General features: G+C 47.6%; 1 protein-coding gene across 30 annotated transcripts in view; it reads left to right on the top strand.

Annotated features, from left to right (window-relative positions):
* Positions 1-17,151, top strand: part of ACOXL (acyl-CoA oxidase like) — a 359,990-nt gene that overhangs the window by 283,127 nt on the left and 59,712 nt on the right. For 23 of the 30 annotated variants that reach the window (XR_014839628.1, XR_014839629.1, XR_014839634.1 and 20 more), the window contains one exon: positions 4,949-5,036. Coding sequence is in view for 12 of the 30 variants with exons in the window: in XM_085016057.1 (XP_084872183.1) it covers positions 4,949-5,036 (88 nt within the window). In the remaining 18 variants the exon portion in view is untranslated. Of the gene's footprint in view, positions 1-4,948; positions 5,037-10,866; positions 14,082-14,147; positions 14,799-17,151 lie in introns of those variants that run through there. The other 7 variants (XR_014839631.1, XR_014839640.1, XR_014839630.1 and 4 more) reach the window with 5 other exon arrangements.

Raw genomic sequence — 17,151 nt, 5'->3', positions numbered from 1 at the left:
TGGGAGGCAATGTACCCTGGGGTTAGGAACATGGGCTCAGAAACCTGGGTACCCAGTTTGAACCCAGCTCTGCAACCTCAGCAAGTTCCTCAACCTTTCTGTGTCACGGTTTTCACCTGCAAAATGAAGATTATAAAAGCTATCAATAATACCTACCTCCAGGACTTCTGAAGACTAAATGAGCAAATGCAGGTAAAGGGCTTAAAACGGTGTCAGTCATCTGGTGCATTTTAAGAAGGATTTGGCTTGCATAGGGCTAATTTACATGCAAGTTTTCAGTAGCAGGTATACTGCTTGAAGTGAAGAACAACCATATCATTTCAAAAATCTTCTCTCCTGAAACCCCAACTTAAGATGCTGTAGTGTTGGAAGGCTAGATATCTGATTTCTGTTGTTTTAGAGTGTTCTTTGTACAACAAAGGCATTTTAAAATCCTATGCATTGCAGAGGCAATTATCAGCAGGGTTGCAATTTCGGGTAGTGAAACTCTGCACTTAACACTGAATCTCTAATTGGAGCCTGAACCAGAGTTTGCTCTCCTGGTCTTCTCGTTTTGACCACTTGTTTGTAGGATGGAGTGTGCCCCACACACACCGCTCAAAGGCCACCCTGCCTAGACATGTGGACCACGATGCAGCCCTTAGTAGGGGTGAGTCATGCCAGCCTTTCTATCTGGGAGGCTGGGAGCCAGGGGCACTTGGCAGCCAGGGTGAGAGTGTACCAAGCCTTCCTGAGTCGGGCTTGCTGCAGCACAGTGATGTTGACATTTAAGGAAGGGCACTCAGGAGCTGACTGGTGGGCCTTCAAGGGGCCTTTCCCCTTAACTTGAACTTCCTTTTTATGTTTGCCTCACCATGTTGGAGGGGTTCAGCCAGAGCCAGTTTTACAAAGGGCCCTCTGCAAACTTGCCCCATCTGATGTCCTTCCTCAAGCGGGGTTCCATGTTGTCTGGCCAGTTTTCTATCCCTGGTTTTCTCTGGATCAGATCAGCAAAAACTTGCTTTAGACATCGAGTTTTAAAGAAATCTAAAACTGTGTGCAATTCTATGTGGACACATCCCTGTCACATTTTACCCGTTCTCTCTCCTTGCCGAGTTTTAAAGAAATCTAAAACTGTGTGCAATTCTATGTGGACACATCCCTGTCACATTTTACCCGTTCTCTCTCCTTGCCATGCAGTGGTGGGGACAGGCGATGCATGTTTAGGAGAGCCTGTCCCCCAGGCTCTGGCATGCATGGATTTTCTGGTGTTTTCCTCTGCAGTGTGATGGGAGCATTTGGGGACCATGGGTGTGTTTGGTCACCTCTTGTCTCCCCTGCCAAAGATGCTCTGTGGGCTGTTCCGTGGGAACTGCCTACCTCCATGTACCTTTTCAGTTGTAATTGTGACACCGGTGCCGGGAGCAAGACAGCTACCATCCCCTCCACCATCACGAGACGCCCCAGTTAGGTGGGGACCTCAGGATGCATGTGACTTGGTCCTCACAACTGTGCCCACCGCCCCAGGGAATCAGGCTGAATTATACATAGGGAGAGGCTTTCTGCAGTGCCAGCTTTTCCACTGGAACACAAAGCACTCCATTATAAAAGGGTTTTTTTTTTTTTTTTTTCTTCTTTTCCTTTTTAGGGCTGCACTTGCAGCATATGGAAGTTCCAAGGCTAGGGGTCAATTTGGAGCTTCAGCTGCCGACCTACATCACAGCCACAGCAATGCAGGATCCTTAACCCACTGAGTAGGGCCAGGGATCAAACCTGTGTCCTCATGGATACTAGTCGGGTTCATTAACCACTGAGCCGTGACAGGAACTCCCACAAGAAGGATTTTACAAAGGGGTCCTCCAGGCTCCCCAGGAACCATGTAGCTGTGGGAGGCAGGTCACCTGCCAACCAGAGGGCGCAGGCTGTGAGTTGAAAACAAATGAGGAGGTAGATCCACTGAGTCTTCCTTCTTGAGGCTTATTTCTCGGAGCAAAGAGAATTGCTTAGAGTTTGAATATCAAGCCGTTAGGTTTTCAAAACAAAGAAAGGCCAGAAGAAACAAAGACAAGCCAGAAGCGCCAAATTTCACACTCATCTCTGGTCAGATAAGAATCTGCCCTCAGGAGTTCCCGTGGTGGCGCAGTGGTTAACGAATCCAACTAGGAACCATGAGGTTTCGGGTTCAATCCCTGGCCTTGCTCAGTGGGTTAAGGACCCGGCGTTGTTGTGAGCTGTGGTAAAGGTTGCATACATGGCTCGGATCCTGCATTGCTGTGGCTCTGGCATAGACTGGTGGCTACAGCTCCAATTAGACCCCTAGCCTGGGAACCTCCGTATGCCACGGGAGTGGCCCTAGAAAAGGCAAAGAGACAAAAAAAAAAAAAAAAAAAAAAAAAAAGAATCTGCCCTCAGCTCCAGGGAAGGGACTGTAACTGGCAGCCTTATGTTGTGGCATCTTTCTCTTTTCCATGTGTTTTCTTCACTTCCCTCTGATTGCAAAGTAAAATAAAGCAAAACCCTTCTTTCACTAGAGTGATTGAAAGACCATTGTACACGGAGTAGAGCTGAGAAAAGCTGTTTGTTAGATGAATTAAATGACATAAATGTCCTGGGAGTCCAGTTTCCACCCTCATGTTAATTCCTCACACACATCAAGCATGGCCACTATCATGCCAATTCTAGAGATGTAACAGGCCTTCAGGAAACAATTTGATGAGAACTTGTAACTCTCTTAGCAATTTTCTTTCTTTCCTTTTTTTTTTTTTTTTTTTTGCTTTACCGGGCTGCACTCATAGCATATGGAAGTCTCCAGACTAGGGATCGAATTGGAGCTACAGCTGCCAGCCTATGCCACAGCCACAGCAATGGCAGGATCCCAGCCCCGTCTGTGACCTACTCTATGGCTCATGGCAACACTGAATCCCTGACCCACTGAGCAAGGCCAGGGATTGAACCCGCATCCTCATGGATACTAGTCTGATCGTTTCTGCTGCGTCATGAAGGGAATTCCCTCTCTTAGCAACTTTCAAATATCCAATGCAGATATATTATTAACTATAGTGCCCATGTGCTTTCATCACAAGAAAAAAACATTTGGTAACTAAATATGGTGATGGATGTTAACTAGACTTATCCTGTTGATCATTTCACAATATATACAAATGTGGAATCATTGTATTGTACCCCTGAAACTAATATAATGCTTTTCAACTTGTCTAAATTTAGAAAAAAAATTTAAATGTTCAGAAGTGAAATATTTGTCTACAAAAGTAGTTTCAGTTTTTTTAACTTTTTTTTTCTTTTTGTCTTTTTTTTTTTTTTTTTTAGGGCCACACCCACAGCATATGGAGGCTCCCAGGCTAGGGGTCAAATCAGAGCTATAGCTGCTGGCCTACACCACAGCCACAGCAATGTGGGATCTGAGCCGTGTCTGCAACCCACACCACAGCTCACAGCAATGCCGGATCCTTAACCCACTGAATGAGGCCAGGGATCAAACTCACAACCTCATGGTTACTAGTCAGGTTCGTTAACCACTGAGCCATGCCAGGAACTGAGTGGTTTCAGTTTTTATCTCTCAGGCCTCAAAGTCCATGGTCTTTCTATTACAAGATTCACCTAAGAATCAATGTATACACTTCTATAAGGAAAAGCAAAAGGAATGTTGTTACAGATTGAATGTCTGTATACCCCTCCTCCCCTAAATTCCTGTGTGGAAGCCCTCATTCCCAAGGTGATGCTATTTGAAGCTGGGGCTTCTGAGAGGTCATTTGGGTTAGATTAGATCATGAGGGTGGGAACCTAATGATGGGATTTGTTGCCTTATAAGAAGAGAAAGATGGAGATCCCTCTGTCTCTGCCATGTGAAAACACAGAAAGAAGGCAGCCGTCTATAAGCCAGCAAGTCTTACCAGAACCGAACTCTGATATTGGACTTCCAGCCTTCAGAACTGTGAGGAAATGAATTTCAAGCAAAAGCTTTTAACAACAACAAAAATTTGTTTTTGTTTTTGTTTTTGGTTGTGACCTTGGCATGCAGAAGTTCCAAGAGGGATCTAACCCGTTCCAGAGCAGTGACCTGAGCCACAGCAGTGACAACACAGGATCCTTTAACCACTAGGCTATCAGGGAATTTCAACTTTTAAGTTAATTGTAACAAAAACAGAAAGAAAGAAGAGAAAAGAAAAGAGAAGAGAAGAAAAGAAAAGAAGGAGTTCCTGTCATGGCTCAGCGGAAACGACTCCAACTAGCATCCACGAGGACTCAGGTTCAATCCCTGGCCTCACTCAGTGGATTAAGGATCCAGCATTGCCATGAGCTGTGGTGTAGATTGCAGTCAGGCTTGGATCCATCATTACTGTGGCTGTGGCTAGGCTGGCAGCTGCAGCTCCGATGAAGCCCCTGGCCTGGGAACCTCCATATGCTACAGGTGCAGCCCTAAAAAGCAAAAAATTAAAAAAAAAAAAAAAGAAAATTAAAAAAAAGAAGGAATTTGAAAATGTGTGGCAACATCTGACCATAATGGGGGGAGGGAAGGAGTTAGGGAAGACGGGTTGGTTTTGTTGCAGATTAGATGTATGTGGTTAATTCTGGTATTTAGAATTCTCCAGGCAGTGAGTGGTCCAATTAAAACAGTCTCACTTTCTCTGTGCACACCCTCTTATTCAAATTGTCTCGCTGTCTGTTACCTCTCAAGAACTGGGAGCTGGTGGTGGCCACGTTTGATAGGTGTGAGGAGTAAATGGAAACACATAAACTGGACTTAGTGCATGTTTATGGCTTTTCTTCATCTAACTAATAGCTTTGGGGGGGGTGGTGACAGAGGTCAGCCTGCAATAGGCCTTGCATGTAACATAGCCCTGCTTAATGATAGTGCTGAAAATGTGTGTTATCCGTCATTTGCCTTGCTGAGAAATTTGATTCTCTCAGTATATCATCAGTGGTTATGTTTCTTCTTTCAATCTGACAGGTGATGACCAAGAAGGAGGACTTTTTCAGTGCCTGGAACTCATGTCTTCACCATGTCACCTGCCTGTCGCTGGCACACATTCACAGAGGTCAGTTGGCTCCTGTCAAAAAAATTCATGATGGAGGAGTTCCCATCATGGCGCAGTGGAAGTGAATCTGACTAGTATCCATGAGGATCCAGATTTGATCCCTGGCCTCGCTCAGTGGGTCAGGGATCTGGTGTTGCCATGAGCTGTGGTACAGGCTGCAGACGTGGCTCAGATCCCGTGTTGCTGTGGCTGTGGTGTAGGCCAGAGGCTGTAGCTCCGATTTGACCCCTAGCCTGGGAACTTCCATATGCTGAAGGTGTGGCCCTAAAAAGACCAAAATAATTCATAATGGAGTTCCTGTTGTGGCTCAGTGGGTTAAGAAGACTAGTATCCATGAGGACCCAGGTGCGATCCCTGGCCTTGCTCAGTGGATTAGAACGCTGGTGTGGCTCCAATCTGGCATTGCTGTGGCTGTGGCCTAGACGGCAACTGCAGCTCCAATTTGACTCCTAGCCTGGGAACTTCCATATGCCAAAGGTGCAGCCCAAAAAAGAAAAAAAGAAAAAAAAATTCATGATGGAGTGACTCGCAGGTTATCTGGGAATTTGACTCTGCAGAGAAAGGACAGACCCCACTTTGGTCTGAGCCCTTGTACTGAATTTCATGTTCCCAGATGATTCCCAACTTACTGAGAACACTAGCCAATGACACCCACAAAACCCAGCACTAAACTCACCAGGAGTCAGCTGGCTAAATGTTGGCCCCTCCACAGTGGCCCTCAGCCCAGCAGTGACTGCCATTCCCAAATAAACAAGTGGGGGGAGTGTGTAAAGTGAGGATGTTTTAAAAGGGTTACTTCCTGAAGAAGTTCAAGTACCCAAACGACTTGAACTTAACCCCCAAATTAGCAAGGGCTAATTCAGCCTCTTTAAAAAAATTATTTGTTGTTAAAGTATAGTTGATGTACAATGCTCTGTCAATTTCTGCTGTACAACAAAGTGACACAGTCATATATATATATGTACACTCTCTTTTTTTCATATCATCCTCCATCATGTTCTAACCCAAGAGAGGACATAGTTCCCTGCACTTAAAACTCCATGGTTCTCAACCAGAGGTGATCCTGCCCTCCAGGGGACATTTGGTGACAGTTGGAGACATTTTTGGTTGTTGCAGCTGAGCAGAGGGTACTAGTGGGTAGAGACAAGGGACACAGGACATCACAGTCCCTGACAGAAAGAGTGATCTGGTCCTAAGTGTCACCTGTGCTGAGGGTGAGGAGGCGTGAATGTTTATGTTCCCCTCAAAACACCAAAATCTCATCAAATGAAACCTTGCAAACAGAGTGAGATCCTATGATGATATGGCAGATTATTCTTGAAATTATTGTTTAACCTCAAGAATCACAGGTTTATTCATTACCGTGCCCTTCTCCGTGGGGGAAAGTATGAAAAGAGGAAGGCACCCACTGTGTTGCTTGCTGTGTGGGGTTTTCCAGCACCCTGGGTTCATACTGGCTTCCAGAAGGCAGGGCTGGCTTTGGTGGCCACCTGGTTTTGGTGGCCTGGGTCCTGGTCCTAGTACATCCTGGGCACTGTCTTTGATGTGTTCTGTTAAGCATCAAGCCAGCAACCCAGGGGTCCCTGCATCCCACCACCCTCCCTCCCCAACCAGGCAGTTCAGGGACCCTCATTCAGAGCCAACAAGAGCTAGCCCAGTGCTGGGGCCCCTGGTGGGCCTCCTGGCACAGGTCTCGAGTAAGAACCAGAATGAGAATACTCAGGTGAGTCTGCACATGCTCAGGTGAGCATTCCAAGAGCACAGACTCTTCATAGGGTTGGAGAGGCCACCAGGAGCCCCAAAAAGCAGGGCCAGCCTTTAAACACAGTGACCACACCCTGGGATACCCACAGCCTCACCAATGTCCCAGACTCTAATTTCTCCCTTCTGCTCCCTGGGGCAAGGGAAGGAGGAGGAAGGAGAAGGACCAAGAAGGTAAAGAAAAGGGCAAAATGTTCCCTCCCTTATGGGGCATTAAGGTACAGGATTATTAGTTTCAGAAGTTTTAATCTATCTGTACACCCCACCAGATATAAGGGTCCTTAATCAATCTCAAAAGTAAAAGACATAGAGGGAGTTCCTGCTATGGTGCAGTGGGTTAAGGACCTGGTGTTGTGTCTGTGGCAGGTTTGAGCCTGGCACAATGGATTAAGGATCCAGCATTGCCAGAACTGTGGTGCAGGTTACGGCTGCAACTCAGACTCAATATCTGGCCAAGGTACTTCCATATGCCATGGGTGTGGCCAAAAAAAAGGGAAAAACAAAAGTGGCAGATATAGAAACCAGAATACCTATTCATTCATCACAAATCCAAACCCAGGAGTTCCCATTGTGGTGCAGAGGAAACGAATCTGACTAGTATCCAAGAGGATGCAGGTTTGATCCCTGACCACGCTTGGTGGATCAGAGATCTGGTATTGCCATGAGCTGTGGTATAGGTTGAAGATGTGGCTTGGATCCCGTGTGGCTGTGGCTGTGGCTGGCAGCTGTAGCTCCAATTCAGTCCCTACTGGGGACTTCCATATGCCATGAGTGAGGCCCTAAAAAGTGCAAAAAAAAAGTCCCAACCCAACTGCTGAATCACCATGCATGGTCTGTCCTCACCATGGGGGCATCACCATGTGGAATTCAGTCATAATCAGCAGGTGTAGAGGTGGGGCTGTCTCTTGAGGAAGTGGGGGTGGGGACCGAGTTCCACACTGATTGCCTGCCACAGACACCTGGAGCCCATGGGGCTTCCTGGATCATCTTGGTGCCCTAGGCCCCAACCTCACCCCAAGGAATTCAGGTAAACTTGTCTTCTGTCAGTGGGCTATTTTTCCAGATTTGTTTATCAGGCTCAAATGTATCTGGGGTATGAAATAGCCCTCAAGACACCCTTAGGAAGGCAAGTATATCCCAGACTTTCTCCTCCACTTTTTGGACCCTTACAGCTCTGCTCTCAGGGATGCTGTGGCCCCAGGTCTCACCTTCATTCACAAAATGCAGATAATGTGATTTTTATCTCATGGGGCCGCTGAGAAGATACTTGAAACCCCTTACCTTAGCGTCTGACCCATAGTTAGTGTTCGACACAACTTTTTTTATTAGTGTCAATTACTAATCTATAAAAACCTTAGTTCCCATAACCAAAGTGGAACACTGAGATCTTTTACCTTAAGAGGAAGAAACAAAGGAAGATCTAACAGCTTAGGTTTCAACATATGAAATCTTAACACTGGGAAGAAACACCAAGGATTTGACATCGCCACAGCGCCAAAAGAAATTCACATGGATTCTGAATCTTTTATTGGCTAATAACCATGGTGAGAGCAAAAGTGATGATTTTCAAGAAATGGGCCTCTGCTTTTATGATGGATGGAAAGGATTTGGCCATATTAAGTAACAGAAGAAAAAAAAAACTTAGGAATAATGAGAAAAATAATAGGACACAATGACGGCATCTAGAAATCCGAGGAGTGATTTGAAATAGAGAAATTCACCTGTAATGAGGTCTGTACAGATATAGGATGGGTTCTAACAGCAGGAATGCACCAGCCACACTACGCAGGAAAAATTTAGTCAGAATGCCATTATGTTCAAGTAGCACGCTACCCCCCTCCCAACCCCAAGAGAGGTCTCCAAGGCCTGGGAGAGAAGGTGGAAGGAGCCCATCTGTCTTCAGTGACTGAGCCCAGATGTTGCCTTTGGAGACTTTGGAAGGAATCACTCAGAGAGGGAGGGGGAGGATCAGTCTGCAGAAGCACAGACCCTAGCATCACCCCAGATGCAAATGAACTCTGAATCCAGCTGTTCTGATGGGGAACAAATGGGGAAAAAGGGAAAAAGCCTTCTGGCATCAGTATCCCTTTGTCACCTGAAGACGCGGGAAAACCGTGTGTGAAATCAAAATGTGAAGCAGTCTCTAGTGGCTTCTAAATGGGGTGTAACCATTACGATGATAAATGATTACTTTTCTAGGCTATGCATTTTTATCTCGCCCTAGAAATAGCAGTTCTGAAGCACGGTACTGTCTGAACCCCAAGGGTGTACCAATTCCTAAACCGAAAAAGAGAAACTAAGCACTTTTATTCAATAAATTCCAGCCAGCATTCTCCAACTCTGTGCAGAATTGCCTCTTGGTTTTTTCCTTCTCAAAGCTTGTGAGTAGCTCTCATTATTCTTCAGGGGATCCCTTTTCTGGTTCTTAACAAAGTGACAAATAGTTTAGAATGTTTGCATTAAGCACAGGTTGTAACTATAATTAGAATATATAAATAGCATGGGTTTCTGCCTATCGGAGGATTAATTTCAGCTCCTCTTGAGGACGTATTTGCTTCCAAACAAGACTTCCTTTGTTAATAAAAATGTGATCACGTGCATTAACATGCATTAGTAAAGTATTATTTCTACATTTTATCTGTGGGTCCTTTTCCCAATACTCTTCATGGGGTCTGCATTTTCCTCTCTATTGTAAATGGTGCTATTTTTATTTTTTCTTTTCTTTTCTTTTTTTTTTTTTTTTTTTTTTTTTTTTTTTTTTTTTTTTTTTAGGCTGCACTCACAGCATATGGAAGTTCCCAGGCCAGGGATTGAATCTGAGCCTCAGCTGTGGCAATGCTGGATCCTTTAACCCACTTCGTCAGCCAGGGATCGAACCCGCACCCCCTCAGCAACCTGAGCCGCTGCCGTTGGATTCTTAATCCACTGCACCACATCGGGAACTCCTGGGGCTATTCTTTCTACAAATTACATTTCCCTTTAGTTCCAGCTTTGGCATTTATCTTCCAGAAAACTGTGGGAATACACTTACCCCCTCTTTGAATGCCCATTGCTTTATGGGAGCTCAGAAAAACGAAACACTACAACTTTATCCCAAAGTCCTGTGTGAATTTAGGAGCTTGTCGCCCCTTACACTTAACTAGAGAAGTCCCCCCAGTCCCCGAATCCTCCCAGCTTGAAGGGCAAACATGACCTCTGAGGTGGAATCAGAGGTCGAAAGCCAGCACATCTTATTCTCTGGATGACAGTTTCTGCAGTATTCTGCTATTAGCACTGGAGACAGTGGTCTGGCAAGTGGGGGAGGAGGGAGGTAAGAGCCACAGGTACTGTGTTGGCTGTAACAGCCTGGGCGCCTTCCTCTCCCATCAGTACCCTCTGATGGGTCCATAACCCTCAGAGCCATCCCGAGAGCCCTGGGTGAGTGCGTAAGCCTTCCTCTCTCTTTGGTTCTCAGAAATATGTGGCTGGTAGCAGCAGGAGACAGGGTCTGGTGGGCAGAGGCACAATTTGCCACCAGATTCCAGCATCTTGGAGGCCCCAACATTGGCAAATAGAGGGACTATCTCTGGCCTTATTTTCTCTGTCCTGTCACATGGGGGGACATGTCTCAGACCCATGGTTCCTGAGGGCAAAGGGTTTAACTGGAAGTTGATGGCCCCACATCAGAGGGCACAGTGGCCTGGAGAGCGTTGCTCTGATGTTCTGCACCCTCTGTGGACTCTCTGGGTCCCTAATGCCCAGAGTCCAGGACAAGGGAGAGGTGACAACATTCGGAGAGAAGAGGACATGAGAACTGGCACAATACTGGGAATGAGGGACAGGGAAGAGAGTGGAGGCGCCTGGAGATGGAGACTGTCTGGGTGGCAGTGGGGGGTATTTTGTGTGCACATAAATGATGGGTTTTAAAAAGAATAATTTGGCCGAACCTGAACACTCCAGCACGGAAACCCTGGGCAGAGCATTCAGTTTTGCCCCCATCGGATTTTAATTGTATGCATCATCGGCAGACAGACACAGGGAAGTGCAGATGCCCGAGGTCAGGCCACAATCCTCTTCTTCCCCCTTCCAGGAAAGCAGGTGGCTCCCGGGCTCCAGCAAGTCTGGGGATGACATCACAAAGGCTGCTGCCATCTCTGGACTCAGAGTTTCTCCCCACCAAGCCCCAGGCCACATAGGCGAACTTGAAGTTTTGGTCAGCTGGACCAGAAGACCCCAAGGACTGCCTTCTCAAGAAGTTCGGTCACACGTCCCTCACCAGGGCCCCTGGGGACCCTTTTCACCCCAGAACCTGGGAGTGTGTCATCTGGGAGGTCCCCAGAGAACTCTGCTAACTCTTTCTTTGATGGAGGCGACAATTTATGAGATAGTTTTATGACCGATGACCTTGAAGATTCTGTTATACAAGGAAGGGGGACAAGAGAAAAAGCCAAGACAGACTTCTGGAGGCTATTTGTTTTGTGGAGGCCTGTTAAGGACAGAATTTAGCAGCTGTACTTGACCCAGACCCTAATAAAATGTCACTTACCTTCCCGGCCCCGGGATATTGGCCAACTGGACTGAGGGCAGTCGTCTCTGATCAGCGCTTCCTCTGAGCCTGGGGCCTTGCTGAGCGCCTGGTTCCTGTCACTTCTCCAGTCTCCAGACAGCTTCCAGCAGCCCTTGAAGACACTCAGCTTGGCTGGGGGCAGTGGGGGGGAACAGTGGCTGCAGATCACAGAGATCTGGTTGTGGAGCCAGGACTGGACGTTGGGGCTGGCTGAGCCCAAGGCTTTTTAGTGTCAGATTTTGAAAGAAGCCCTCCCCCACCTCAACTCCCCAAGGCCTTTCCTTCCTACAGATGAACAGTGGAGAATGGGCATTCACACATTCTTGAACTTACGGGGTGGGGGGTGAGTTGTTCTTTGTATTTTATTTAACATATACTTTCCTAGATTAAAGTTGGCCTGTGCTGCTTTTCACTCTTATCACCGGATTTCCCCTCCCCCCCTCCTTTTTCTTCCTCTCCTTCTCCTCCTCCTCCCTCTTCTTCTTTTTTTCCCCCATCTTCTTCTTCCTCTATTTCTCCTTCCCCTCCTTCTCCTCCTCCTTCTTCTTCCTCTTCCCCTTCCCCTTATTCTTCTCCTTCTTCTTCCTCTTCTTCCTCTCCTCCTCCTTCTTCTTTTAATCTCATAGGCTTTTGGTGAGGATGAAATGAAAAAAAAACTTGTAGAAGCCCAAGGGTCTTATAATCAGGAGGAAAGCCAGCCTCTAGTGTCAGGCCCTGTGAGACATGCGGGGGCCACCAAGGCAATGAGGGAGGGACCCCCACCGACCCAGTTTCCATCTGAGGAAGCTGAGGCACAGAGAGGCTACATAAGTTGCCGAGAGCCAGCAGAAGGAGGCTTCAAATCCTGGCAAACGGCTGCCATCTGCCCACTTTGTGCCTGTAAGTGCTTGTGGGACCTGAGTTGTTGAGGTTTGCTAAAGAGGCAGGAAAAAGAAGCCCTCCCCACCTTTAAAAAGTGGGCTTTTTGCTCCTTTGCGCACTGTGTGATTGAAAAATGTTCCTTATATGATGAACTGTGAAGGTCTGAACTGTAGTCCACGCTGACTCTCCCAACTCCTGGTACCTAAGCAGTTTCAAAATAAGGCTGATCAGTCCCCAAGCTGGCAGGTGAAAGTAACAGAGAAAGTAAGAAAGAAACTATTTGCCCTATGTAACTCTATATTGTGAGATTTCTGCTAGGAGTATGATTAAGACCTTCTAAACTGTGAATAAAAATAGAAGCACAGGAAATCTTGTCCTATCATAGCACTTCTAGGTCTGATTTTATATATTAAAAAAGATCCCATATCCCATCTTCTAAAGTTAAAACATATTTGCAATAATCATAAACTTACATTTGGGTTTTAAAGGACAACATGTTCTAATCTCACAAAACACTTAGCAAATAACCTTTGAGTTCACATGAGCCACCCACACAAAACCCAAAATGAGCTACAGAGAAAACATAGAAAAAGCAACCGTGTTGACAACCAGATATTCTTTCAGTTCTCTGAGTTTTTTGTCTATAAATAATCCATATGTTTCAGATGTGACCATCTCCTTTCGAGGTGTCTTATGGTGTGTTCTCACTTAAGTGTGTTTGAAAAACAAGAAGTAAATGTGTAAATCATGGCAGGGATGGAGATTCTGGAGGGGAGAGCTTCAAAGTCCATGCTCTTTAGATACCAAAAGTGTCAAGATGAAGCATTAAGATGATGTATTCTTTCTTCAGTGCATCTGTTTATCTTTTATGAAATCTGGAGCTTGATAAATCACCAGAGATAAAAACATCATTTTTAACCTATCGTAGATCCCAAATGTCAGGAGGAAAAATAGTGCTATGTCTCCTCTTTGTGAATTTACCTCTCTCTTTGCTTATGAGTTATGGGAATTTGTTTGCAGAGAAAACATAATGCTCTCTTAGCTTGAAAATGATGGCTTTTACTCAGAAACATGAGACCTGAAAAGAAGCATTCAATTCTCTGAGATATAAGCGTTTCACAAGGTTTGATATACGCTTAAAGTGGCATCAAATGTGCGATGGAGAAATGATCACAAGATAACAGCAAGGTTTTTAGCAGGGTTTCATCAGTATTTCACCTTCCCTTACTGACTCAGGACCCCTGATCGGAGAAATCAAAGTGGGTGTTGGATCCTTGATGGGGAAAGTTTATGTGACAACAGTATAGAGATGATGAAACTAACTATTGTGAATTTTTTTCCCCGAAACTTCTCAGAAATTCTCTCTTCATTGGCAGTCTGGAAAATAAAACAAATCCCTCCAGATTAACATAATTATAGGTGAAAACAATTCTGGGTCCAAGAGTGCAGCCAAAAGTTACTTGTTGTTCAGATGGGACAACAAGTAACAAGCATCTAACATCTTCTTACTGAGATCTGGAGGATAAAAGTGCAGAAACCGAAAAAGTTAAGTTAGCCAAGAAAACATAACATGGCAGGAAAAAAATGACCTTTTAAAATGTTCAAGATAAGACTCAAAGAAGGTTAAAAGTAAAGAAAATAAAAGACAATTCTCCCTTGGGGGGGGGAGTTTATATTCTCATAGAACAGAAGAAATTGTGAATATGTCGATGGTAAATTTCAGGTGATAGCCTCTTTAAAAAATAAAGGAAATGAAATACAATAAAACATTCAAGATAGCGGTTTCTTAATATGTAATGCAGTTCCGTGCTTTATGCATATGTTATAGCACTTAGTTCCTGAGAAGTTTAAGACAAATTAAATTGTCTGCAAACCCATTCCAGGCCTTAGACATGTGGCTGAATTGTTCTGATCATTGCTACAGAAAGTCTTTTTGACAACAGGATAAGGAGACACTCAGAGTCCGTCCTGAGCGCCAGAGTTGCCTCAAGTCCCAGAGGCCCAGGACCAGCTGCAGCTGTGACCAGTTGACCTCGGTGTGCTCTGGTCCTCCCTCTTGCAAGGAACATGCAAACCATGCTGGTCCTAAGGCATGGGATTAAGGCATCACCTTGGACTCCCGGACCAAAATGGCAGGATGTCCTGAGGAAGTGGAGGCTTGCTCTGTCTCTCAAACTCCAGTTGCCCCGTGAAGAACAGATCTGGGCCAGCCCCAGCTGAATCCAGCATCTTCTCAGCTGTCCTTCAGGAGCAATACTGATGGAGAACATGCTTCGTTCACTCCTTTATCCACCCACCTTCATCTGAAAAGCAATGCTGAAGGCCTGCCCTGTGCCAGGAAGTGTTTAATGCTGGGGAGGGGGGATCCAGTCAGAAAGGCCCCTTCTCTCAAGGAGCTGGGAGGAGGGTTATCCGAGACCAGGTGCACTGGGAGAACACGGGAGAGACTTAGACCCGGTGTGGGGGCTTCATGTGATCCCCCCAACAAAGTCCCATACCAGACGATCGCCATTTGAGACCTTGATTTTTAAAGGACAGAGTAAGATTTATCTATATTACGAAGGTGGAAAGAGCATCCAAGCAGAAGGCATGAGGTGAGGGGTCATCTGGGAAAGCGTTTGTGGTTTGGGCTGCCCTGGGTACAGGGCAGACGCAGGGGGTGGGAGTCAGGGTCCCGCGGGGCCTTTGCGCTGAGTGTGGGGGCTTTCACTGACCACCTCCACAGTCACTGGGGTCCGGGGAAGAGTCAGAGCAGGGGAGTTATAACCTGCTTGGGGCTTTATTTTGGAAGACGCCTCCAGCTATGACGTGGACGTGGACTATGACCTGGGAGTCTGGGCAGGGCCGGCCAGGGAGGAACTGGGAGGATACGAACTCAACTCGGGAGCAATGGTGGTTGGGCCGGAGCAGAAGGTGGGGTTCTGGCCGAGTAATAGGCAGGAATCTATGGGACCTTGAGAACCCGTAGGGAAGGGTGAGGTAGGAGGGCGCACGTGTGGAAGCCGACGAGGGAGGAGGGGCTGGCTCTGGCACCAGGGTGACTGTGCTCAGGATCAGACTCAGCTTGGACATTGGGTCCGCAGGGGCGGGGAACCAGGGGCATGTAAGCGAGATGCCGTGACGAGGGAAGGGCAGAGAGGCCTGAGGGCCACAGATACTCCATCCTGGGCATGAGGAGGATGATATTGAGAGGTGATCCCTGAAGGTGGAAAATCAGAGTGGATGCCACACCGCCCTGGCCATCACTCACAGCCGTCCTATCCGTGACCCTCTTGGAGTCCACAGCTCTTGGTTTTCCCAAATTGGCCAACTCCTGTTCTCTTGATGGGTCAGTGGGGGGAGGGTGACCTCCTGCCGAGTGTCACTGTTTTCTCTCCGGCCGCCAGAGTGAGGGGTTTGCAGGTGGCTGGGGTGACCCCCCAGAGAAGGCTCTCTGCCAGGGAGAAGGTACTGCCGTCACACACAGCTGACTCCTGCTCTGCCGCCTTGTCTGGACCAGACACCAGGAAGCTTTCCTTGGCCCCGTGGAATAAGTGAGAGGGGCCCCCACCCAACTGAGGGTGGCAGCTCCCCACAGGTGGGAAGACTGTGGGTTCCAGAGGCAGGGGTCCAGCCAGGCTCTGCCCTCGCCACTTCCTGAGCGAAGGGCCACACTTGCCACAGGCTGAAAGACCTCTACCCCAAGAATCAGTGATGTGCCAGCCCCACACGCACCCCTGTGACTTCGTACCTGACCCGAGCCAAAGCCCACAGATGGATCTTTGCGACCTGCATGGTAGGAAAGAACCCTGGGGAGGAAGATGGGATGGGCGTGCAAGGCCGCAGGTGTGGAGAAAGGGCTGCAGTCTCCCTCACAAGGCCCAGACACTGCAGGAGGCCTTGGCCCCTCACATGGCTGCCCCCTCCCCAAGGGAACGGCCCACATCTAGAACTTGGCTGCCTTGTATCGCCATCTCCTTCCCGTGGCTCAGACCAGGATCGAGGATTCCAAGATGTCAGTGAGACCCCATTACTGCTCCCTTCTCAGGGCCTGGCCAAACTGGCCTTCTGCCCGCCTCCAGCAGAGGCTCTGCTAGGCCTGCATTCCCTCTCTGTGAGCAGGGTTCTTAGAGATTTCCAAGGCATAGGGAGAAAATAGTTGCAGTTTATTTGCTTACAAAGTTTGCATTACCTCCCATTTGCAAGACTTTGGGTGAGGAGTAGCAAAGGGAATAAGACGTGAACCCCGTAAGACATGAACCCTGTACCCAGTGGACATTGCCCAGCCTGGAGGAGGTGCTGAAAGTTTGTAGAAGTCACAGGACTCCAAAGAGGCTGCCCAGAGGATCCCCTCGGTGCAGGGTCTTGAAGCATGAGTAGGATCCCAAAGTCAGAAGTGTGGTGGTGCATTCTGGGAGGAGCCTCAGGTGTGGAGAGTGCTGAAGGTGAGAAAGAGCAGGCCTCGTTCAGGGGATGCCAAGATCCCTGTTCCACCGGAAGGGAGCAGCATGGAAGAGTGTGGGCAGAAGGATACTGGGAGTGGGTTGGCCAGGGCTGGGTGGGCTGTGTGCTGGGTTGCAGAGCTTGGGCTTTGCTGCATAGAATGTAGGATACTAATGGAGGGACTGAGTTGGAGAGGGACCCTCTTACTCAGAATCCCTTGAAGGGAATTTCCTGGCCCCAGGGGCCAGGCTGCATTGGAGACAGAAACCCAGGGTGGGGGTGGAGACCAAAACCCCCGAGTGTGGCCATCAAGCGAGAGGACAAATCTACAGTGAGAGGGCAGTGGGTGGGGAAGGCAGGGTCTTCTCTGGGCCCATCCCCATCCTGTGGAAGAGCTGGGGTCCCAGGACTCAGGCAGAAAATGCATTGAGACTTAGTTACAGACAATAGGAGCTTGTCTGCCCAGAGAAGGGGCACCTCGGAGTCCCAGCCGTGTCCCCAGCTGTGGTCTCAGAGCAGGCGAGT

The sequence above is a fragment of the Sus scrofa genome, chromosome 3 (genome assembly GCF_054392235.1).
Source record: "Sus scrofa isolate SSC_HxYL_T2T_F1_AM1 chromosome 3, Sscrofa_HxYL_maternal_Yorkshire_Landrace_v2.0, whole genome shotgun sequence".
Lineage (NCBI taxonomy): Eukaryota > Metazoa > Chordata > Mammalia > Artiodactyla > Suidae > Sus > Sus scrofa.
Note: the sequence above shows the minus strand (reverse complement) of the source record. Positions and strands in the feature narration are given on the sequence as shown.